The sequence below is a fragment of the Pyrgilauda ruficollis genome, unplaced genomic scaffold (genome assembly GCF_017590135.1).
Source record: "Pyrgilauda ruficollis isolate IOZ18807 unplaced genomic scaffold, ASM1759013v1 scaffold54, whole genome shotgun sequence".
Taxonomy (NCBI): Eukaryota; Metazoa; Chordata; class Aves; order Passeriformes; family Passeridae; genus Pyrgilauda; species Pyrgilauda ruficollis.
In genome coordinates this window covers 5,034,844-5,058,269 of record NW_024527044.1, presented here as the reverse complement: position 1 = coordinate 5,058,269, position 23,426 = coordinate 5,034,844, and the positions used below count along the sequence as shown (strand labels likewise).

The 23,426-nt window shown below is 43.5% G+C and overlaps 2 protein-coding genes across 7 annotated transcripts; one reads left to right on the top strand and one right to left on the bottom strand.

Moving 5' to 3' along the window:
- Window positions 1-1,212: 1,212 nt before the first annotated feature.
- On the top strand, window positions 1,213-9,273 carry ENPP4 (ectonucleotide pyrophosphatase/phosphodiesterase 4). 4 transcript variants are annotated; one of them, XM_041480887.1, is made up of 4 exons: window positions 1,213-1,384; window positions 3,028-3,892; window positions 4,827-4,997; window positions 7,411-9,273. In XM_041480887.1, the coding sequence occupies exons 2-4, from the start codon at window positions 3,070-3,072 to the stop codon at window positions 7,773-7,775; spliced, it is 1,359 nt and encodes a 452-aa protein (XP_041336821.1). In that variant the 5' UTR covers window positions 1,213-1,384; window positions 3,028-3,069; the 3' UTR covers window positions 7,776-9,273. The 4 variants fall into 4 exon arrangements, with proteins under 4 accessions (XP_041336821.1, XP_041336823.1, XP_041336824.1 ...); XM_041480889.1 differs by having other exon boundaries at window positions 1,213-1,405; XM_041480890.1 differs by having other exon boundaries at window positions 1,213-1,534.
- Window positions 9,274-11,029: 1,756 nt separating this feature from the next.
- ENPP5 (ectonucleotide pyrophosphatase/phosphodiesterase family member 5) lies at window positions 11,030-23,000 on the bottom strand. Of its 3 annotated transcripts, XM_041480908.1 has the most exons (5): window positions 22,884-22,948; window positions 22,266-22,303; window positions 20,176-21,045; window positions 16,908-17,084; window positions 11,030-15,559 (listed from the first exon to the last, which is right to left on the bottom strand). In XM_041480908.1, the coding sequence occupies exons 3-5, from the start codon at window positions 21,038-21,040 to the stop codon at window positions 15,189-15,191; spliced, it is 1,413 nt and encodes a 470-aa protein (XP_041336842.1). In that variant the 5' UTR covers window positions 21,041-21,045; window positions 22,266-22,303; window positions 22,884-22,948; the 3' UTR covers window positions 11,030-15,188. The 3 variants fall into 3 exon arrangements, with proteins under 3 accessions (XP_041336842.1, XP_041336841.1, XP_041336843.1); XM_041480907.1 differs by lacking the exon at window positions 22,266-22,303 and having other exon boundaries at window positions 22,884-23,000; XM_041480909.1 differs by lacking the exon at window positions 22,266-22,303 and having other exon boundaries at window positions 22,892-22,944.
- Window positions 23,001-23,426: the final 426 nt, after the last annotated feature.

Here is a 23,426-nt window from a genome sequence, read left to right as displayed (position 1 = left end):
CCCATAAGAGACCACAAAAAGGTGATGTTCGTGAAAGAATATGAACAGCCAGCTTACAGAGCTGGATGACCAAAAGGGAGATGGAGTCATGGAGGAGTCGTGCTGACAAGCACCTCTGCCTCGAAGAGGTGACAGCCTGGGGCTGCCGGGCACCTGCAGAGGAGGCAGGAGGCAGGTTATGGGCGTGCTGGGAAAACACAGGGACACTCCCCAGGACGTGTCCCATCGCTGCCTCACCTCACGGTGCCCTTCTGCAACAATGGGAAGCCCAGCAAACAGCCCTAAAGTGAGCTGCATCCCGGTCCGGGGTACAACACATCCCTGACAAACCCCTGAGCTCCCCAGAAACACCGCATTGCTCTGCTCGGGAGGGCTTCATCCCACAGCCGCCATGGCTGCCCTCAGCGCTGCCTCCTTCATCCCGGTGTGTGGCAGCAGGGCCAGGGCAGTGACTGTCCCCTGTGCTGGGCATGGCTGAGGTCACCTCCAGGGCTGTGTGCAGTTCTGGCCCCTCAGTTCAGGAAGGACATTGAGGGGCTGGAGCGTGTCCAGGGAAGGGAACGGAGCTGGGGAAGGGTCTGGAGCACAGGTTTGATGAGGAGCAGCTGAGGGAGCTGGGAAAGGGGCTCAGCCTGGAGAAAAGGAGGCTCAGGGGGGATATTCTGGCTCTGCACAGCTCCCTGACAAGGGGGGACAGCCAGGTGGGGTCGGGTTCTGCCCCCAGGGAACAAGGACAGGACAAGAGGTCATAAGTCTCAAGCTGCACCACGGCAGGTTTTTAGTTGGACATTAAGAATAATTACTTCACAAAATGGGTACTCCAACAGTTAGACATTAGAATGGGCTGACGAGGGAAGCGGTGGAGTCACCGTCCCTGGAGGTGTTTAAGAAAAGACTACACGCGGCACTGAGAGACATGGTCTAGCTGACAAAGTGGTGATCGGCCAGAGGTTAAACTCGATAATCTCAGAGCTCTTTTCCATCTAAATGACCCTGGGACACTGGAAGTTCTCCACTGCCCCCGTACTCCTATCGCAGCCCTCACGGCCTCCTCACAACCCCTCACTTCCCGCCCCCCCCACCCTGTTCATCCCAGCCCCCCGCGCCGCAGCCAATCGGATCTCCCGCCAGCGGGCCCGCAACCAATCACAGCGGGCGGAGGCCGCCCTCACCGACGAGCTCCCGCGCCCCCCCTCAAGGCCTGTCAGTTGCCGGTTGGGGCTGCGCGGGCGGCGGGTGCGCAGGCGCTGAACCCCCACCCCCGCTGCCCCGGGTCACCTCCGGTGCCGCCCGCGCGTCCCGGCCCGAGCAGAGCCGGAGCGGGACCTCACGGTGGGGCCCCGGCGGGGACCGGGCTGTCCCGCCGCGGGAGGCCGTGGGGACGGTGAGCCCGGTCTGAGTGCGGGTGAGGGACAGGCGCGGGGGAAACCGACCCGGAGCGCCCGGTTGGTCGGCGGTGCCGCGTGTGTGCGCTTTGCAGGCGGGATAACCTCCGTTCTGACCGAGCCGAGCGACTCCAAAACCTGGCCGGGAGGTTCGGGGGCAGGTGGTATTTCACAGCTGGGTTGCTTTGCTGGGTTTGCCTGGGGCAGAGTTAATTTTTGGTTGGAACATGCCACTCGTGTATAAAAACACGCTGCGGCTTTGCCTCTTGCTGCGCTGTGGAAAACTCTGGCTGTGCTTTTGAAGCACCTGACAGCATCGAAGGGGGGATCTCGCCGCCGCGTTGCGCTTCCCGTTTCTTTTCTCCTTTTTCTTCTTTAAAAGGCGCGTGTCCTCCAACTCCTCGGTGCTCAGAGATGCCTTAATGCTGTTTTTGACAATCCTTGTAACTTTTGTATCTTCTGCAGGCAATTTAATTGTTGGAGAGTGGGGCGGGTGGTGGCTTCCCGTGCTTTGAATTCCCGTCACTGTTAAAGCTGCAGCTAACATTAAAGCGCCTTACGCCTTGAAAATAAACCTGCCGTTTTAAGGAGTTTGCAGGAAAGGGTTGATGTTAAAAATGTTGGGAAGGCAGCTGCTGTGCCTCCTAGAATCACAGTTTGTTTGCACATAAAGGAAGATAAAGGATAAAAGAAATATAAATGGAAAAATTACTGGAACGGGGCTCTTCTTGAGAAGCAAATACACTGCCTGACAACATTGCAGAAGGTTTTGTGAAACCTGGAGCTTCACTTCCTCTTTTTTAAAGACTGAGAGCATCGTTCTGTAGCTTCCTAAACAAAGTGCTTAAGTCACACGTAATACATTAAGGGAGGGTCAAAGCTTACAGATTGTACCTGGCACTCATAATCATTAATTCCTTGCTGAGAAATACTTACCTCAGAGCTAAGGCTATTAATTTTGGGGTTTTTTTTATAGAGAGAAAAGTGTGGTATAAGAAGGACAGGTTTAAATGCTGTTATGGTAGATGTAGAGCAGATTAGAAGGAAAGGAGAAGCTACTCCTGGCAGTTCTGTGTATGGAATGAGCAGTGAGTAAATGGGACTGTTGAAAGGCTGAAAAGTCTTCCAGCAAATCTGCAGGGTGGAAACCATAAAAGGAAAACTGAGATGAAAAAGGAAAACTACAATTATAGTAGGAAAAAGGCTTCTGACATGAACACTGATGTGTAATAAGAATTTAGGGCTGCAGAGGACTCTTAAATGTGGGTCTGGAGCTGTTCAAGTGCTTGTGCCTGTGCTTGAACATAAGGAAAAATACTGATTTTCTGTCATGGAATGGAGAATTGGAATAGGACACACACAACAATGGAGTAACTGATCAAAAGAAAACAATTCTTCCTTTAATTTAGTCTTCAGTGGAAAAAAATCTCACTGCACATTTGTTTTAATATATGAAAAACTGTGACAATATGTAAGAAACCTCTGAAGTCAGTAGGGAAATCCACTGTTGACTTGAGTGGTTGTTTAGACTGGGTGTTTTGAAATTACCCCCTGGAAGGAAGATGTATATAATGTATAGCTAGTTAAACTGGTCACAGTAGAATTGTTCTGGTTACATGCCTTGTCTGTTTAAATTTTTCAGGTGCATCTGATTACCTGCTGGAAGCACTTCAAAGTCTCCACAATGAGCTCGATGTTGATGTTATGTTTTGCTGGAATCCTCCTTTGTTGTGCTTGCTCAGCTGGTGACTCGGTACCCAAGTTGCTCCTCGTGTCCTTTGATGGCTTCAGGGCTGATTACTTGGAAACCTACAAACTTCCTCATCTCCAGGAGTTCATTGAGGATGGTGTGCTTGTAAAAGAAGTCATGAATGTTTTTATCACCAAGACCTTCCCAAACCATTACACCATAGTGACAGGTTTATATGAGGAAAGCCATGGCATTGTGGCTAATGACATGTATGATGCAGATGCCAAGAAAAATTTTTCACAGTTCAACGATTCAGATCCCTTCTGGTGGAATGATGCAGTTCCAATTTGGGTAACAAATCAACAGCAGGGAAAGGGAGCAAGTGCTGCTGCAATGTGGCCCGGTAGTGATGTAAAAATCAATGACATGACCCCTCATTTCTTTATGAAATACAACTTCTCTGTGACGTTTGAGGAGAGAGTGGAGAGAATTGTGGAGTGGCTGAACAGCTCTGACCCAGTGGTCAATTTTGCTGTGCTCTACTGGGAAGAACCGGATGCAAGCGGGCACAAGTACGGCCCAGGCGACACCAAGAACATGCACAGAGTGCTGGAAGAAGTGGATAAACATGTTGGTTTCCTTATGAACAAACTGAAGGCATCGGGCCTGTGGGACACTGTAAATGTCATAATAACAAGTGACCATGGAATGGCCTCCTGTTCTGCAGAGAGGCTGATTGTCCTGGATGAATGCCTCGGGCGCAATTACTACACCCTGATAGACAGGACTCCTGTTGCTGCAGTGCTGCCAAGGCAGAGTATGTGTGGCTTTGGTTATTTTTTAAGGCATGTACTGAGAATTAAGTCTTGCTTATCTTGCCTCTAAAAAGTGCAGAGTATGCTAGACTGTTCTAATCTTTTGCAAAACTTATGGAGCTCATGTTGCAAAACTTTGACATGAGGAGTAAGCTAAAGAATGATGATTTATTTTTATTTGGAAGTTTGTTTTGGCAATCAGTGGGACAAGGAGAGTTTCTTGTCAAATTGCTGTGACTGATAAGGATCACCCTGCTACAGGTGGTTGAGAAAGTAGGTAGGTACTTAGTTTGCCTGCTCACTTAGTCTATGCAGCTGTGATTCACAGTGAGCATGAAATAAACCCATGTGTTTATTCAGAGTTAAAAACATCATTGTGTAAATTTCCAAGAATCTAGTCCGAACTTTGATCATTTTACCATTTCTGTTTTTGGGAGTGAAACCTAAGATTTTATACCATGAATTCCATTTTTGTCTTGGAGTAGTCCCCAGCAGGCATGTCTGAAATCATGACATTGCTGGCCTCTCTGTGGCCAGACTAATGAACAAAGTGATTCCTACAGTAAAAAAAAAAAAAAAAATTACCGCATTGGATAAAATAGTGACTGCTTGAGGGGTTGAGGGGATGATTGAGTTCTTTGAAAGCGAACTTTCTCTTGAGTTCTCTGCCTGAATTTTGCCCTTCAAGCCTAGATGGTAAGTTGAGTTGTAGGTCCAAACCCACATCTGGGAGGTGTCTGATTTAAAATTAAAACAAATTTTGAAATTCACCTCAACCATTGCAACATTTCATAAGGGTCATGAAAAAAATCCTTTTCTATGTGTTTTTTAAAAAATAATTACTTTGAAATAATGGATCTTGGGTTTAATGACAGATAATTGTAGTAAGCAGGAGTTAATTTCCAGCTGTTTCATGTGCAATATTTTCCTTGGCAGACAAAGAAGATGTATATAACTTACTCAAAAATTGCAGCAGTCACATGAAGGTTTATCTGAAAGAAGAAATTCCAGACAGATTCCATTATCGCCATCACAAGAGAATCCAGCCCATAATTCTGGTTGCAGATGAAGGCTGGACAATTGTACAGAACGAGTCCCTCTCCAAGTGTAAGTGTGTGTTCCTCTGTGGTTTGTGTGGGTAAACTGCCTTGTTTCTGTTCCAGCCAGCTGCAGGATGGTTCTCATTTAGCAAGGGAAGTCCTGGCACTGTGCAGGTAGAGGAATAGTGCAGGTTTAGGAATAGTGCAGCATTTTCTAGAACATTCTCAGCCTGAGCCTGGAGTGTTTAACAGATGAGGAGGTGATGGGGAATATTCTGTTGGCTAAAACACTTTGTCATGTTTGACTTAATAGTCTGAGTTATCTTAGGCAGGTTAGCAGGCTGTCTCAAGCTTTCCCTGGAGTGTGGTTTTTATTGTATATAAAATACATATGTAGGGGTGCATAAATCAAAGCCTGCAACACACACTTAATGTTACAGTACATGTTCTAGGGAATGAAAATAAATGGCAGGAAATACTAAAAATAGTAGGAACACAGCAGCATGTTTGAAAGACAAAACTCAACAGGTGTCACTTCTCAGTGTCTTGCTAAGCTGTGCACTTTCTTCCTGCTAGAATGTCGAATTACACATACATATATATGTTTTTGTATGTGTGTGTATATTTCCAGGTGTTCCACACGCAGGGTTTTTTTTTTTTTGGCAGGCAAGAGGCGTGGATAATTTACAGAAAAAATGCAACAGTCACATGAAAGTGACTCTCAAAGAAGAATTTCCAGATAGATTTCCTTGTTTTAATAGTATGAAAATTCAACCTGTAATTCTGGTTGCAGATGAAGGCTCAGTGTGTGTATGTATATGTGTGTTCAGAAAGTGATTGGACAGATTCTTGGTAGGAAAATCCATTAATAGAAATTGAATACAAAAGTACCAACTTCTGGCAAGTTCCTGAACAGCCAACAGCTCGAGCTGGTTGGTAGGTCAGGGATATCCCTCCTGGATACTTCCCTGTACAACTGCTGTTAGACACAGGGTGTTGAGTGGTGTAAAAGCCTGGTTACACCCAGTGGGCTGATCTTACTGTCTGCCCTTTGCAGAATTGAGTTCAGGTTTTTTCATTATTTGTACAGAAGTACTGCTTTTAATGCAGGATGCATTTATATTTTAATTTCTGCATGGATTTGCTACAATTATCTTCAATTTGGCAACACGTAGCAAAGGTGTTCTCTGATCAGAGTTCTCTTTTTCTTGTTTCTGCTTAGATTCAATTTCATGTACCTAAAAATAGTTAGTAAGCGAATATTTATAAGGAACAGCATTGTATCAGTTAAAGTAAATCTCATTTCAAATCAGTTTTATTTGTGAAGGCTTCCCAGAATCAGGCAGGGGAGGCTTTAGCCTAAAATCCGGTTTAAGGTTTATTGTCTTCGTGGACAAAGTGGCAGCAGAGTGATTGCCAAGTGTACCAGTAACTCCACATACCAGAATCCTACTTCAGAGGTGAAAAACTAGGAACTTAATTGGAGAGGGAACTTGGAGTAGCTCTGTTCAGAACAAACAAGTAGTAAAAGGCAGGGAAAACAATCTAGAAACATGAGTCAAAACAAACAAGATGTGGTAACAAACAAAATGGTGGAAAACATGAAAAAAGGCTAGTGAAAGCTCACTGAAGTGGTGAGTGTGACATAATCAGTTGGAATCTGGATGTTTTGCATCAGAAGCTTCAGGGATGCACCCAAGGAAACAGTTCTCAGGGATATTCCTCCACTGTTACTAAGAAATTGATTCAAATGCAGTCTACTCAAATACTGTGCTGTGAGAGACTTCTGGCACCTTGGACAGGTTTTTCAGGAATGCTATTAGGAAATTTGACAATAGCTGCTCTTCAGCTATTTATAGTCCATCTTAAAAATCTACCACATGTGCAATTCCCCTGACCTTATAGCCACAAAGGTTTTGCTGTGAGCCTGCCAGAGGCACAGTGATCCTTTGTCTTTTGGTTTTGACTCTCTGGGTATCCCTTCAGCTGAAGTACTTTATCTGATAAGCATGAATTGAGGGTATTTAATGTGTTCAAACGGAACACTATCAAGGGAAAGGTGCCTGATTTTTAATAAGTGCACTCTGCAAGGAGAGATGACTTTCCAAAATCTAGTAAAAGGAGGAGGAGTAAAAATTTGCATTCTCTCCTACTGTGAGTCATTGTGGAATGGCAACCCCCTTTTCATCTTTGGCATGAAGAATGGCAAGGGGAACACTGGAAATGTTAAGCACTGAAAGGAAAAGAGGTTAATAGGAGGAGAGCCATGGGGACAGGCCAGTATGGAAAAAGACTTGTGGGGTTTGGGGGAAGAGGGAAGGAACTCTGGCTTCCCCATATGGTTGATCCAACAACTGCTTTTATGTAGTGCATTAACCTTTGGTTAGCACACGTGCTTTGGGGGTGGGGGAGATGGGGAGGGGAGCAGTGGCTCTGCAGCAGAGGCTGTGACAGTAACTGTGTGCTCTGCCCCACTGCAGTGGGGGACCACGGCTACGACAACGCCCTGCCCAGCATGCACCCCTTCCTGGCCGCGCGCGGTCCCGCTTTCCGGCGCGGCTCCAGCCACGGCCGCCTGGACAACGTGGACATCTACCCCATGATGTGCCACGTGCTGGGGCTCGCCCCGCGGCCGCACAACGGCACCTTCGCCAACACCAAGTGCCTGCTGGCTGACCAGTGGTGCATCAGTGTCCCTGAGGCCATCGGGATCGTCATCGGGGTTTTCATGGTCCTCAGCACTTTTACCTGCATCATCATCATCTCCAAGAACAGAGTGGCTCCCTCCCGGCCCTTTGCCCGGCTCCAGTTACAGAGCGATGACGATGATCCTTTGATTGGATAGCGCGGAGGGAGCCTCGCCTCGCTTCCTATGTTGTGATTTCAGGAAAACAGTTTCAATTTGCACTGGATGGCATTCTTTGTTTAATGCACTTTATCTGTGTAAAATACTGTACAGCCCGACCCTGCTGATTTGTGTGACTAGTGTAATATAAAAATATTTTCATAACCATATAGTGAACAGGTGGCTTTTTACTGGAAGAGATGCTTAACAAAATAAGGATGTTTAGTTTTTCATTCAAGCCTCTGAAGGCTTTCAGAAGGAGACTCCAGAGTGTGACTAGCCAGGATAGACAAAGGGAATTTTAATATTTGTAAATCATAATTGCTTTTTTGTATTAAATTAATATTGACTACTTTTAGTGTTCTTGCACCTGTGTTGGAAAGAAAAACTTTATTGAGAGTTAGGAGCTAGTTTTGTTTAGAGAGTGTATTCTGGTGTGCCCTTAAATTTGGGGAAAGGGAAGATCCAAGACTTCTGTTTCTACCCTAAGTCAACAATGTGACAAGAAATTTCTGAGAAAGAAAATAGAAGTCAGTGATTAAAGAACTGGTGCATATCTCTTCTATTTTGAGCAATAAACTATGTGGTTCATCCCATACAAGCCTAGGCAGGTAGCTCTGATATTTCTGGATATGTGTCTCTGGATGACTTAGATCCAGAGGTCCAGCTGGGATGGCACTACTGCCTTATCTCGAGAAAGTCAGTTTAACTTGGGAGTCTTTGAATTTGAATTACCCAGTTTCATCAGCTGTAGTGCAAAATCACTGCTCCTGAACCCTATCAAAAATTTCTCAGGAGTAAATTCTGCTGAAGGTCATCTCGAGATAAAGGTGGTTCTGCCCTGTGTACGAGGTCATAATTGTCTCTTGAAGGCTGTTATGCTAAAAAGCAAAAACTGAAAGTTTGGTGTGCATGTCATCAAGCAAGGATTTCAAACTCATATTTTAAGCCTTGGAAATTTAAAGGAAGAAGTTAGCAGATCTTAACTTAAAAAATAAATTCTCTATAATGCTTGAGGTACAAAGATGCAAATTCCTGCTGAAGACTAGAGCTAACTGTTCTCTTAATTGAAACTCTTGATTCTTCGTTAATGGTTATCTAGTAACTTGCTATTAAAAAATAGTTTAATTGAGAAATCCTTAAATGGTACCTTATCTTTCAGTGAGATTAAATTGTTACTGCTAATCCAAAAAGAGAACTACAGTTATCAAGTCCTTTTCCTACAAGTCTGATGGCTTTAAAAAATAAAGTGACAGAGGTACCTGGTAGCAATGGGGTTTCTCTTTCACACCTTCAGATTCATTGCAGTTTGATGTTGGCCACAGCCTTTTAGTGATCCAACAAGGAAGGAGCAGGAACTTTGGAGGGAAAGGGTTACTTTGAACTGCCCACTGGAAAAAATAAACTTGAGTTTTACAAATGTGTGGAAGTTTTAGTAATGTGTGTCTTCCTCTCTAGGGATTCCATTGTACTTGATTAAAAACAATCCAAAACCTAACCACTTCTGCCTTTTTTTTTTTTTTTCAAACTTCTCATTATTACTTACTATGATTAATTAATCTGAACTTGAAAGAGTTCAGATTAATTGAAAAAGACTCAGGCCCCTTGAAAAATCTGTGCTGTTACTGATAGAGTACTGGATTTTAGCCTGTTGCTAATCTAGAGCAGTAGCTGGACTGAACACAGAGTCACTTCCTCATCCTGCCATATTTTAATTAATTAATTACATGCACCAAGAGGTCATGTTAATGAGTAACTACAAAGGGAATGTGTTGCAGGGTAGAACCTAGGCTTAGATATGCTGTAAAAGGGAGGATGCTTCAATTCCTATGTTGGAGAGAGTTTTGTTAGGTTCTGGTAATTCTTCTAATCCAGAGTAGGGTCCTCAGAGGGTCAGTCAGAATAACTGGAGGTGCTGTGCATCACCTGTATTTGGAAAGGCTTGACTGAGTTTACCTTTCTGGCAAACATGCTGTCCTTTACTTGTCAGTTCTGGGTTCTTTTCTAGAAGCTAAAACTGATTAGGACAGTATTTTCTCCACTCTGTTCTTCCCCCCAGCAGCTGTTACACAGCAAGTGGTCGATGTGCTCTCAGTTCCTCTGTGCATCCCCTCCCAGGCAGGTGGCAAAGTTACCAGCAAAGCTCTGGTGACCAGAACTGTAAATGCTGACTGAAGCAGGATGGCAGAACTCTGACCTGAAAGAGGAATGCTGCTGCAGCTGGGGAAATCAAGGTCTAAATGCATTTCTCCTCCTAGCTCTAAGGCAGCCCCTTCTGATGAGAACTGCTACAGGCACTGAGCTGCTGTGAAACCAGCGAGTGGCTGTGTCTGGTGAGAATCCTTATCACCCTCTGTTCCTCCTCCCTTTAGCAGGAAGATGAGACAGTGCTACTGTCTCATCTGTGGAAAGTGTTTAAAGAGGAAATGTAAGTGTTAAGTAAGATAAACTATATTCCAGTTGCACTGCTGATTATTTTCATTTCCAAAGAAGTGGCATAGTCTGTAAAGATGCTGAGTGTTCTTCCTGGCACAAAGGGTTTCACAGTGGCTCTTGTACATCCAGTTTCGTACAGATCATGTACAAATCAAGAGAACATAGAAAAAATACCTTCCTGTCTTTAAGACATGAAATTGATTTATTTAAGGATGATTATTCTTAACAACAGAGCCTTAAACATGACAAAACATTTCCACTGTCTCATTGTGGTTCGTGTGAAGTACTTCTCATGAAAGCCAGTGGCTGATTTCTTTTGGGCAGCTAGTTCAGAACAAGAACAGCAAAGCTGTGGCTTGTGCTTCCTCAAGGCTGTGATAAAGGGACAGTAGTTTGTGACAACATTTCATGACTTGCTAAAATAGACACAACTCAGCAGTGATCACACAGGGCAGGTTAATTCAAGGGAAGTTCCTAACCCTTAACTGGTTTTGCAGTTTAGAGGGGAATAGGGGATATTTAGTGACACTTTCAGCACTGAAGGCGGATGTTTTGTTACATTAACTGCCTCCATACAGGAACTCTCCACACTGGGAGAGTTCCTAATCCAAAACCAAACCAAAACCAGCCCTAAACCAAACCCCTCTGGGGTTCTGTGCTTTTTGGGCATTGGCATCGCAGAAACAGTTCCAGAATTGAGCTGATTTCACCTGACTACAGCTCTGAAACACTGCTTTCAGTAAGTTGCTGCCTACACACTGCCTGTGAAAATAAACCAACTTTGTGTACCTCCAAGGACCAGACCACAGGGACAGATGTTTGCTGTAACATGGTAGCATCTTTTATTGCAAAAAAACAGTAATAGAGGTTTGTTAATAGGATTCAGATTAAGATTTCATTATGGAAAGGCTGATACCACTATTGACTTTATAATTTTCATGTGCTTGCAACAATTTTTGTAGTTTACTATCTAATAAATGCTATATCACCTTTACTGTAGGGGAAACATGCCATGAAAGGTTTATACAGCAGCATAGATATGGCCAACACAGCATCCATGGCATTATTTAAGCAGGGAAGAAGACTGGGAAGTAAGCCTGTTAAATTTCCATTTTACAAAACAACAGGACCCAAGCACTGCACATTTGTCCCTTCCCCACATGCAGGTCAAAATTGTGCTGTTCACACTTCTGACAGAGTTCAGGGGAGCAGGGGGGTTGAAATGAGCTGATCTTTAAGGTCCCCTCCAACCCAAACTATTCTATGATTGTATGAAAAGTCAGTTTGTACAACATTTCATCTTACAACAGACTTGGCAGTTCTGGGTTAATGGTTGGACTTTTCCAACCTAAGTGATTTAATGAATCTGATTTTTCTGCTTTTAATTTTTTTTTTTTTGAGACTGCATTTCTTGTAGCAGTATTACTGCAGCTCTTGACCAAGAAAGTCTGGAAGATTTTTTTTTTAATTTTTAGTAAAAGATTTTTAATTTTTTTTTTCATTTTTAATAAAAGAAACTGGATTCCCACTATTGGTAACTGATAGCTGTTTTTTTCCATATATGGCAGCAAGTACGAAACAAGAAGTCTCTTACATAAGAACTGTGACCTAAAATTCAAAACTTCTATCACACTTCCTGTTATTTTTAACAAAGGCATACACTTTTCAGAGTCCAAGGAATATTTGGGATGCATACAAATTGAAACCATTCTCCCCCAGTCATCCCCCAGTTCAAGTTTGTTTTCCAGAAGTGTTTTAAATGAAGCCAGCACTCCATGCTTGACAGCATTATAGCAAAGATGTCTCTTAACTTCAGCATTTCCAAACAAGAAGAAACAAAGAAAACATTTGACACCTGTATGCTTCACAGATCAGTAATGAAACACATCATGCATCATTCTTGTTTTCCAAGTTTAAGTTACAAGCAGTACACTGTGTACTCGAATTCTCTTTTCAATGAACTTGTTTGTACATCATAGAAAGTATAATACACACAGAAACCAAATCCCACATCCCCCCCCACCCAAAAAGGTGTCTGACAAAATGTCACATCAGAGAAAAAGTTGCTACTTTTCTCCAGTGGCATAATCTGTGCTTTCAGTTTCATTAAGCTCACACCCAGTAACTTAAAACAATTGGGTAAATGTCCTAACAAGGAACTACCCAAGAGGAACATGCTAATACACCTAAGAATAAAGGAAATATTTGACCCTAATCTGAAATACCCAAATGCTACAAGATTCCCTTCTTTTTTTTTTTTTTACAAAAGTTTGCTTTGCCCTCCTCAAAGAAGGGTCTCACAGTGCAATACAGAACAATGACATCAACAATTCTCACATTTGTGTCCCCAGCCTATTCTGATATTATTGTTACCAAACCCTTTGTTGGAGGAAACCTACTGCTCTGTCCTTGTTGCATATTTGGGCAGGTAAATATAAGTCCCAAATGACTGATCAACACTGACAAACTTTGCCTCCTCCTTAAAATCGAGGTCACTTCGCCTGATGATAGAACTACACTTGCCACAATTAAAGTGGAGTTCAAGGAAAAGCTCTGAGATGACAACCCAGTTATTGTTACATCTGCCATGATCACTTCTATGAAATTACTGCAATAAGAATTTCTACTAAAATAACATGCTCCAAAGTGCAGAATCTAGAGGTGAGGGTTGTGGCGTTATGACAATTGTCACTGTTACTGCCTTATCAAAGCCTGAAGATCTTCCTTTAAACATACAATATGGTTGTGCTACAATTCATTTTTAAGCTGCAAATAGGCAAGAAAAGGTAGACTGTGCATCAGTGCATCAGTTTGCTGTGTGCCATCCACTTTTTGGAAGGTGGGTAGAGAAGGGATCGGTAACAACTCAGAGGTTTGGGGTTTGTGCTCAGACTTCCCTGGTCTCTGAAAACTGCTGTGAACAGTTCCTGGTGTCGTGGTTCAGCTGGAGCCCCTGCAGCACTCAGATTTGCCAGCAAATTCAACTTCAGGCACAGCTAAGGGCCAGCTGCACTAAGAATCAGCCTTACAGACATTTTCCTTCAGTGTTTTCTAAGAAAATGGCAATGCAGGAAAGCAAGGCAGTTCACAGCACAGTAGCAGCACAGAGTCAGCTGGAGTTCACAGGATTTCATATACATCCCCCAAATCAAGGGCTGTCTTCCAACAGACCTGCATTTTTCCTGCCTTCCTAAAGCTACTACTACAGCTGAACTTTCAGCATAACCCTTAAGTTGGGCTATTTCATTGCCTTCCCTCTGAAGCATTCGCTGCACCCAAATGTGGCCTCTGGAAATGCCCACATCTGCCTGCAAGACAGCATGGTGCTAAGCAAGTGTCCCTGGCATCACAGAGGAACACAACAGATCTTCACTAAGTCTGGAATTTAGCCCAGCAAAAGGAATTTTGTACCCCAGCCCTCCCCTTGCAGTACTGACTGTCATGCCCTTGGTTTGGCAGAGCACATCCAAAGCCGAGGTGTTCCCATCCTTGCCCTCTGCTGGGGGCTGTGGATACAGACATAAACTGCATTCAAAAATATCCAGTCTGCTACTTCTGCACTAATTTTGAAAGTTTCTTTCTCCTTCAGGCATTGTACTCAGCAACAAAGTGCTGAGAAATACTATCATCATCTCACAGGGAGAAGGGGAGAAGTCTGACAATAGACAACTTTTCTCACTTCAGAACATTTTTCATACAAAATTTAGTCAGCAGATTCTCACCATTTAAGTGAGCTCACAAAAAAGACCTCACAGCTACACTAGCAAGAAGATTTATTTCCACATAAAATGAGAATATGTACTTTTCTTGATTCAGAATTAATATTTTTCCCTGACAGAGGTTTTCCTCTGGAAAATTAAACTCCAGTCTTACACCTTTCTTTTATTACTGAAGTGTGCTTTTTCAGACTGAAGAACATTTATGGCTTAAGATTTATACCTCTGCCCCTTAAACAGCATGTGTAATCCTGATCATCACATTCCAAGGCTTACCCAGACAGAGCAGATAAAACACAGCTCACAAGTCAAACTCAGAATCTCCAGTAGCAGACCAGGGACAAGCCTAACAACACTCTGAAACCAGCCTGAGCATCCTTGTTCCTTAACTTATTCACCTCCCTTAGTACCACAGAAATAGAAAATACTCCATTTGGATATACAGGTGTGGTGCTTGTACATGTCTTTATCCTGCCAGCTGCATGGAACTCCTAGAAAATTCAGTGCAGTGTACAGGAAATCTAAAAAAGTAAAGACTTACATTTACCTGAAATCATATCTGAAGTGGTAAAAACCTTTATTTACTTAAGTTTTAAGCATCAAGCAGTTTAATGCTGATTGCTAAAGGCAATACCACTTAAGATTTGTATTTTGGGGCTACAGTTAACACAGTAATTTGAAGAAATATATGTAACTCTAAACTTATGACACCTAGCACTGCATGACCTTACAGAATAATCATGTTCTTTCCTGCAGAATTTAACTCACCAAGTTATCTGTAATGGTGATCTGTGCAAAAGCTTCCTTGGGCAGGGAAAAAAAATACTAACAAAGAAGTTTAGTAACATTCAGTCACTTGTTAAAAAAGAGACTCAAAAAAACCCTCAAAGAATAAAACAAAAAAAGAGGGTGAGAAATGAAATCATCATCTAATAGTCTGTGAAGTGCACCCCAGTTGATGTTATTTCCCTAAAAATAGCCATAATAAGGTATTTGAAGTCTATTGTCACTACAGGTCTACATACACACAGAGCTTCCCAGGTTTACCCAGGATATCTTCCAGCCCTGGAAGATGAAGTGGCTGCAGTGTGAAACAGGAACATGCTCTCTCTCCATCCCTGGTCTGTACATGCCCCAGAGTACCAATGGATCAGCATCCATCTCCTTTCACTCCACATATTCATGCTAATCCACCTCCATTGTTTATTTTCTTTGTATAGGCTTATTTTAAGCCTCAAACAGGAAATAATCCCAGCTGTTATTAATCTTGCAGCAGCGGCTGGGCAGCTTCTGTGGGTCGGATTTGCATGGAGTTTGCTTGGGCAAGGACAAAATGCTTAACAAAAACTGCAGTAAAAACCAAAACAAGCAAGCTGCCCAGGAAGACTCCTACCACAGTGGAGTAGGAATCTGTTCTACGGGCTCCAGGAACTTTCTCAGCAAGTATATCCTTCACAGCATTGAAGGAACCATTGTTGGGCAGTGGGCTGATGCCAAGCAGATGGCACAGTAAGGGGTACAAGTCCGTAGCATTCATGAATTGCTTGGTGGCATTCTTTCTGAAAGCAGGCCCAACTGCCAAAAAAATGGGATGCATTTCTGGTACAGTGTTGTCATATCCATGATTACCAACTAGAAATAAAAGATAGATAAAGGTCAATATTCCAAAGTTGCAAAACAATCATTGAACATTTTTCTAGAATTAGCAGAATGCAGAAAAGGCACAGCATCCTTAGAGAGGATTGTTTTGACTGACAGCACAAATTGACAGTCTCCTAGCAAATACCAAATCTCAGAACTACAAAGAGAAAATACCTAAAAACCCACAACAGAGAGCACTATTTAACAAAGAGGGAAAACAAAGTGAGCTCATTTGGCAACAACAGCATTGTCAGTGGCACACTGTGTACACCCACACTTCCTTGATTTTCCTCAGGGAAAAACTCCAACTTTGCAACTGGTCCAGATCTCTTAGAGAAAATTAAAAAAAAACAACAAAAAAAAACCCAACATGTAGAGTCAGACTGTCCATGTGACTCCAAGGAGACACTTTGACATTTTGTCCAATTTTGTGCACCATCAACTCCTCAACAAGGAAGAACTCACTGGTGGGTGTCCAGCACCCATTCCTAACAGGGGCATTAAAAACTGGGAACATGTCAAACATACAGGCACAAGAAGGTGCTCTCATCAGCTACTGAAAATCTTGCTAAGTCTTGCTGATAACACTCTTCAGGTTCATAACCAGCAGCAAAGTTCAAAAGGTTCTCAATTACAAATGTAAGAACTGACCATATAACACCTGTATTTTAGGTTTCCAAGAAGTTACAGTTCACTGTCGCCATGCTATCGATAATAAATCTCAAAACTGCAAAGTGAGGAACTTCAAAGTGTTGGGGGTTTTATTCCTCCAAATCACCTAGAATGCATTTTTTTCATCCAAGGCAAACAAAAATCACAGGTGTGCAGTAACACAATATCCAAAGACTCTTTGTAGCAACAGAAAGAGGTTACTCTAAGTGTAGCATCCAGACAAAGTGAGAACTTTCAGAAAATGTTCTTGTACCTTTCAACCCAACCCTTCTCCAGTAAATAAGTAAAACATGACAAAATACCCCTATTCACCCTCTACTCAACATATTCAGTCACAACTTTCTTTTTCAATCTCTCAGGAAGTGCTTGTTGGTTTGCTACATCCTGAAAGACCTCAAGTATGGGGCCACTAAAACATGTGATTGATCTTATCTCAGCAAGTTTAGTGTTTAAAGAAACAGTAAGTGCAGATGCTCCTCCCCTAACACTAGAGTGCTTCCCATCCCATCAGGGGAAAAAATTAAAAATTTCACACACTTTAGATTTCCTTCCCAGCCTTAAAAAAAAATTAAAATGAACAGTGGCTGCTGATACTAGGAGAGAAAGTACCACATAAGGTCCCTGCCTTAGAAAATACAGCAAAACACTGTAAAGACAGAATACTTACGTAGAAAACCATCAGTCTTGTTTTGTACAATTTCCCATCCTTTATCAGCCACTGCTAAGATGGGCTGAATTTTACTGTTGTGTTTGTAATGAAATCTGTCAGGAATCTGCTCCTTTTTATATACAGTCATGTTGGGATGAGCGTTGGCCAAAGCTTCATATACTTCATCCAGTTTGCCTTCAAACAAACAAAAGAGACAAAAGACAAAAATTAAACATATCAGTGTGTTTGCTGAACTCATCAGTAGTTAAAATACAGCTGAAAGAAGAGGGCAAAATGCACTTCCCCACAAGTGAATTGTAACTGTAAGAGACAACAGTGTGTGCACAGAAGTTCCTGTGAGAAACCCAGAGCCTCAGTCACAGTAAGATCCCCCTCAGCACCAGACTTCACAGCCTGTTCCCAAGCAATAACTGCTTTGCTAATTTTAGAAAAATCCCTCATTTCTCAGTTACCAGAATGTAAGCCTCTCACAGGAATGAATTAGGAAGCATTCAGTTGTCTCCTGGAAAACGAACCAAACACTTCTAGCTTTGTGCAATGCCTGAAAGCAAGAAGACACCTCCTAAACCTGTTTGTGAGGTAATGGTTTCATTTAGGCCATATCCTGTCACCTAGCTGGATGTGACAAGTGACACTTTTCATCTATTTTAAAGCAGTTTGTTGCTTTCTTTTATTATTCAAAAACAGCCAACAGCATGAGCTACTCCTCTGTATTCCCAGTGCCTGCTCCTTTCCCTTCCCTAGTCACAGTGAGCACAACCCTCAAAAGCTCTATTGACACTGAATAAATAAGCATTTTCCACTCTCAATTCTTTATTTGCTTATTTCCAGTTTCTGAGCTTGCCTTTCCAGTAAAAGCCACTGAAGAGCCACAACCAGTTGGTCAAGCTGGCTGGAACACCAGTGCACAAAATGCAGGAACCAGAACAAACAGCCAGGAACACAAAAGCAAGTGCAGGAACTGACATCTGACCAAATCCTCCACTTAAGGTCAGATTCCTGTTGAGAGCCATGGAGTGCACACAACAGACTCCTGTGACACACCAAACCCTCAGCTCTCTGACTTAGGTAAGTATTTGTGTGACACATGCAGCTGAATTGCACAGTGTGTCTGCAGGCCCCTTTCAGACTGCCATTTCCAGTATACATGGAGTTTTGAATAGATATCAATGAAAAAAATCTGGGAGAAAGTGGCCAATGTTTCTAAAGAAACCATTTTCCTTTTCCCCCTCAGTTCCTAGAATCCTGTATAGAAATTCTGAAGGAAAATACATTAATATATACATTCTGAAGGAAACACATTAATGTTTCTTATGTCAAACTGGCACCAAAAAAAAAAAAAAAGAATCACTAAATTAAGAAACAAAACAAAGGTCAAGATGAGACAGCAAAAGCAAAGATATCAGAGATAGTTACAGCAACAAGAAGACGGACTCTAATGCAGCATTTCTAGGACTATATTAGTAATAAAGTGAATTTTGCTATGCCAGCTTTCTATATGGGATGGCAGGGAGGAGAAGCCCCAGACATAGCAAATTTGATTTTACCCTAATGATTTGAATTAATATATTTATATTAAATGCAAAAAAAAGGCCAGCATCACCAGCTATGGTACAGGTACAGCTTCTTTGTGAACATCTAATTAGTTCCCCACACACACAAATACACCAGCATTGTTAAATAATGGCTTTAATCCATCTCTTGGGGAAGCAATAGACAGCCAAACAGTTAAAATAAATTGCTGCATTTTTAAGCATTCAAACTTTTCCTCAATCTCACTGAGTTTCACTATTCCCTTGGTTTAAGAAAGACAAATTGAATAGCAGGTGAAGAATCAGTGTTATGTACTTAAGCACATATTAGTTCATACCTGAACTGACAGTGAAACTCATTGGTTTATAACAAAAATCACATCTGGTACCACTGAAGGAAAGAATTTTAGCTGTGCTCAAAACTAATTCTTGTTTATTGGTAGTGTAATAAATACCTGAATCTCTGGGCAAAATCAAATCCAAGCTGTTTCTGAAATCCACTGAAATGGCTTTTTTATTGTTCTGTCATCTAATTGCAGCAGAGACACTGTTTCTTTTCAGCATTTAGCAGACAGGAGAATCAAGTTACGCATCTTAAAGTTCTCCTTTACTGCATTAGGGAGGTGTCAGCACTGAAGTTTACTTTTACAGCTTCTTTATTTGCTAATGAGAACATCTTGGGCAACCCGTTTGCCTCTGTGGGGATGAAGCTTCCAAACTTGGCTCTTTTATCACCACAGAGAGAAAAAGCAACCAGCTACAGGGCCTGACTGTGCTCAGGCAGCAGAGACCTCAGTTTGGGCATACTCACATTTGAATCTGGAGTATTCTTCAAATTAAAAATGACAAGACACATTTGTTCATGCTTTAATTGAGTGACTTACAGGTCACTTAATTCTGCAAAATACTCTCCCTGCTTAGGCATTAAATACAGAGTGCTATCTATCCATTACTGATGCAAATGTTACACAATTCTTTAAAAACACCTTTCCAGAAGGTCACCTTGAAATTCAACTTCCAAATTAGCACTCTTTTTGTGTGGGCAGGGGTGTTATTTTCCAGGTTTACACTTTTGCACCAAATAGTTTACAATACTTGGTCATCAAAATAAAAAGCAGATGCATTAGTGACATTAAACATACACCTGACACCTCAAGCAACCCTTAGATGACTGCAAGCAGATTTCAGATTTTGATTCCAACGTTGTTCTTGCCCATCTTAATAAAAATGGTATAAATGTAACAGGCTGGCTGTTCAGCATGACGGGGAAAAAACTCAAGTGAACTACAATAGCTGGCAGCCAATCAAATAGCCAACAGAGGCTTTCTTTTTATCAAAGATCCCCATCTGTTCTCAGTTTACTGTTTGAGTTAGAAATATAATTCTTCCACTATGGTTTAGCATCTTGATGAAAAGCAAGATATGTAACATTCAGGTGTTATCCACCTAGAGCGCCATTCAGCCTTGATAATGCCATTAGATTATCTTACTTCTCACAAGGACTAAAGGATCTTTGGCAATATTAGTCAACAGCAAACAGATTTGCTCCCTTTTCTTTTCTGAAAGTTAATCCAGGCTTTTGACAGAGCCCAGAAAAAGAACAAAGGGATCCTGGAAGTACTCCTTGTTCAAGGCTGGTGTCCTACTGCCATCAGTGCTGCTACCACCAACTCAGTCTATAAAGTTTGGATACTCAAGTACCTCCTCAGGAACGTTACTGCTGTAGCTCCTACCTTCTTTTGGCAAAATGGCTACTGTGGGGGAGTGGTCGATGACTTTATAGAGCTCTCTGCTCACGTACTGATCAAGCTCGATGAGCCTTTCTGAGGACGACTGTGACATTCCGTGATCACTTGTGACTATGACATTTATCACATCCCACAGCTTTGCTTTCTTCAGTTCAGAAATGAGATATCCCAGTTTTCTGTCGATGTCACTGATTATCGTTCCCATGAGTGGGTTTTCTGGGCCTAGAAGGTGTCCCGTCTCATCAGGCTGTTCCCAGTACAGGAGACCAAAGTTGATGGGTTCTTCTGATGTAAACCACTCAATGAGCTTTGCTATCCTGTCTTCAAAGGGAACAGATTCATTGTAGGGCATGTAATGTGTAGGCAAAACTCCATGTATCTTCACATCTGTTCCAGGCCACATAGCAGCACCAGATTTGTGTCCTTCCCTCTGGTTCGTCACCCATATTGGACTGGCCTCTTCCCAGAACTTGGAGTTGTGGGTGTTCATTTTGTTCAGGGAGAAGGTTTCGTTCAGGACAGGGTCATACATCTCGTTAGCGACGATGCCGTGGCTCTCAGCATAGAGCCCGGTCACCAGGGTGTAGTGGTTGGGGTACGTCTTGGTGATGAACACGTTCGTCACCTGCCTGACGTGCACCCCGTTCTCCATGGCATAGTGAAAATTGGGAGTGGGCACTCTGTAGATGTAATCCCACCGGAACCCATCGAACGACACCAGCAGCACCCTGGGCTGGGCTGGCTGGAGAGACAGTGCACTTGGAAGAGAGAGCAAGAAAATTCCCAGGACTTTCCAATAACTGCTCATGGCTATTCTGGAAGGTACCTGTCCCCTCTTCTGAGGCAACATGGCATCTGTTGAGCAGAGGCAGAAGTTGTCAAAGTCATAACTTAGTTTTAAGAATGAGTGGTTAAAATATTCCTTATGTATTTATATACTCTAAGATACATTTTACAAAAGCATGCAGTGACAGGACAAGGGGGAATGGCCTCAAACTACCAGAAGGCAGGGTTAGATTAGATATTAGGAAGAGATTATTTACTGTGAGGGAGGTGAGGCCCTGGAACAGGTCCAGAGAAGCTGTGGCTCCCCATGCACAGAAGTGCTCAAGGCCAGGCTGGACAGAGCTCTGAGCAAGCTGGTCTGGTGGAAGGTGTCCCTGTCCATGGCAGGGGGTTGGAACAAGATCACATTTAAGATCCCTCCCAACACAAACCATTCTGTGATTCTAATTCTGATCATGACTCAAGGATTTTGACTCCTCCTAGCTATGACAGGAATTCCTCATCTAACAGCACTTATTATGTCCTTATCTGACTAAATACGACACATAATTTCACATTGTATTGGCTTGTGCTCCCCTGCCCCAGTTTCCTCCTGTTCTTCCCAAACAAATCCTTGTTCAAAACTCAGATATCTACTCAAAGCAAGATCTCTGTAAGAACCCTCACACAGAACTTCCCCGTCTGCAACTGACCTAAAATTTCATGCTAATATTCCTCACTTTTTGTTCAAGAGCATAATTTAACCACAAAACCAGATATTGCTCAATCCATCCCTGCATATGGGCAGTAGCAATATTCCTTAGAGTTCCCTTTAGGTTCCCATTTTTCAGCAATCCTCTGGGACTCAATCACCACTGAAATTCAGCTGGAAAACAGTGAATTTGCAACCAATAATCCTATCTTAATACTCAGAGTACATAAATATCCTAATGAATATAAGAAGTTATGGTATAACAAGCATCTGAACACCTTTGCAACAATGGAATGGCTGCCCCATCCCTGGAAGTGTCCAAGGCCAGGTTGGACAGGGCTTGGAACAGCCTGGGCTGGTGAAAGGTGTCCCTGTCCATGGCAGGGGGTTGGAATGAGATGAGCTTTAAGGTCCCTTCCAACCCACACCATTATGTGATTATAGAATTCTGCAACTTGCAGGCAGTCAAATGTTACACCAAACTTGTGTGTCTCTCGAAATTAAAATCCAGGCCTTGAGTTCTGCTAAGAACAAACTGACATTCCAGAGACTTAATTCCCCTTTCGGCAAACAACACAGACCAAAGGCTACGGATTACCTCAGATCCACCTGATGGGGGATTTCTTCCAGCTGAACCTGAAGGACGAAGGGACAACACAATGTTGTGTTCATTGGAATCCCAGCTGCCAAATTAGACATAGCCCATAAATTCCCCTTCTGGGGAGGGACAAATATGGATTGAACACCTCTCAAGTGAAATCAAGTCTCTGCTTCTGAATTTTACATGACTAATGATCTCAGCATGATCTCTAATTCTATTATTCTAATTCCTTAACTGCATGCTCCTAATAAATAATAAATGACGGCTGGTTTGTTTTTTTTCCCAAGGCCTTCTCACACTGCTCTTCCGCGGACACAGCCTCTGCAGGAGGCCGGACCCGGGTCTCTGCAGAACTCGGCACCAGAGAACTCTGGGCACCCGAGGGGCTCTGGGGGGACGAACCCACGGGCCTGCCAAGGGCAGGAGCTGCCACACGGACACACGGACGGACAAGACAGACAGAGAAGCGCCCCGGGCCCCGCTCGGCGGCCGCCGGAGCCCAGCACACGCGAATGCCGAGCCCAGGCCGCCATTCCCCACACGCAGCGCCCGCACCGCCACCAGCCCGGGCCGGAGGAGGCCGGGCCCCCCCGAGCCCGGAGCCGCCGCCGTTACCTGAGGGCCCGAGGGGCCGCGGAGCAGCGGGTCCGGTCCGGCCCGGCCCCGCCCGGGAGCGGCCCCGGCGCCGTCACTCAGAGCGTGCGGGGCGGGACGGCGCGGGGCGGGCCCGGCGGGAGGGGGACACGGAATTACGGAATTAATTGCGGAGTTACGGAGGCGCGGCGTTTTTTGGGTCGGGAGAGAGCTCTGAGATTACAGATCCAGCCTTTGACCGAGCACCACCGCGTCAGCTGAACCGCGGCCCTCAGTGCCATGTCCGGTCTTTCCTTGAACACCTCCAAGGACGGTGGCTCCACGGCCTTCCTCGGCAGCCTGTTCCAGTGTCTGATCATCATTCCTGTGAGGACGTTCTTCCTAATGTCCAGCCGAAACCTCCCCTGGCTCAGTTTGAGGCCGTGTCCTCTTGTCCTGTCCTTGTTCCCTGGGAGCAGAACCCGACCCCACCTGGCTGTCCCTCCTGTCAGGGAGCTGTGCAGAGCCAGAATATTCCCCCTGAGCCTCCTTTTCTCCAGGCTGAGCCCCTTTCCCAGCTCCCTC

What these genes read in the sequence shown, in the direction of transcription:
- ENPP4 (XM_041480887.1), top strand. Translation starts at nt 3,070, where the DNA reads ATGAGCTCGATGTTGATGTTATGTTTTGCTGGAATCCTCCTTTGTTGT. An exon ending in TGCAGTGCTGCCAAGGCAGA is followed by an intron (nt 3,893 to 4,826) that starts GTATGTGTGGCT and finishes TTTCCTTGGCAG; the next exon opens with ACAAAGAAGATGTATATAAC. An exon ending in GAACGAGTCCCTCTCCAAGT is followed by an intron (nt 4,998 to 7,410) that starts GTAAGTGTGTGT and finishes GCCCCACTGCAG; the next exon opens with TGGGGGACCACGGCTACGAC.
- ENPP5 (XM_041480907.1), bottom strand. Translation starts at nt 21,040, where the DNA reads ATGTTGCCTCAGAAGAGGGGACAGGTACCTTCCAGAATAGCCATGAGC. An exon ending in AGCCATTTTGCCAAAAGAAG is followed by an intron (nt 17,085 to 20,175) that starts GTAGGAGCTACA and finishes GTTTGTTTGAAG; the next exon opens with GCAAACTGGATGAAGTATAT. An exon ending in CAAGACTGATGGTTTTCTAC is followed by an intron (nt 15,560 to 16,907) that starts GTAAGTATTCTG and finishes TTTTATTTCTAG; the next exon opens with TTGGTAATCATGGATATGAC.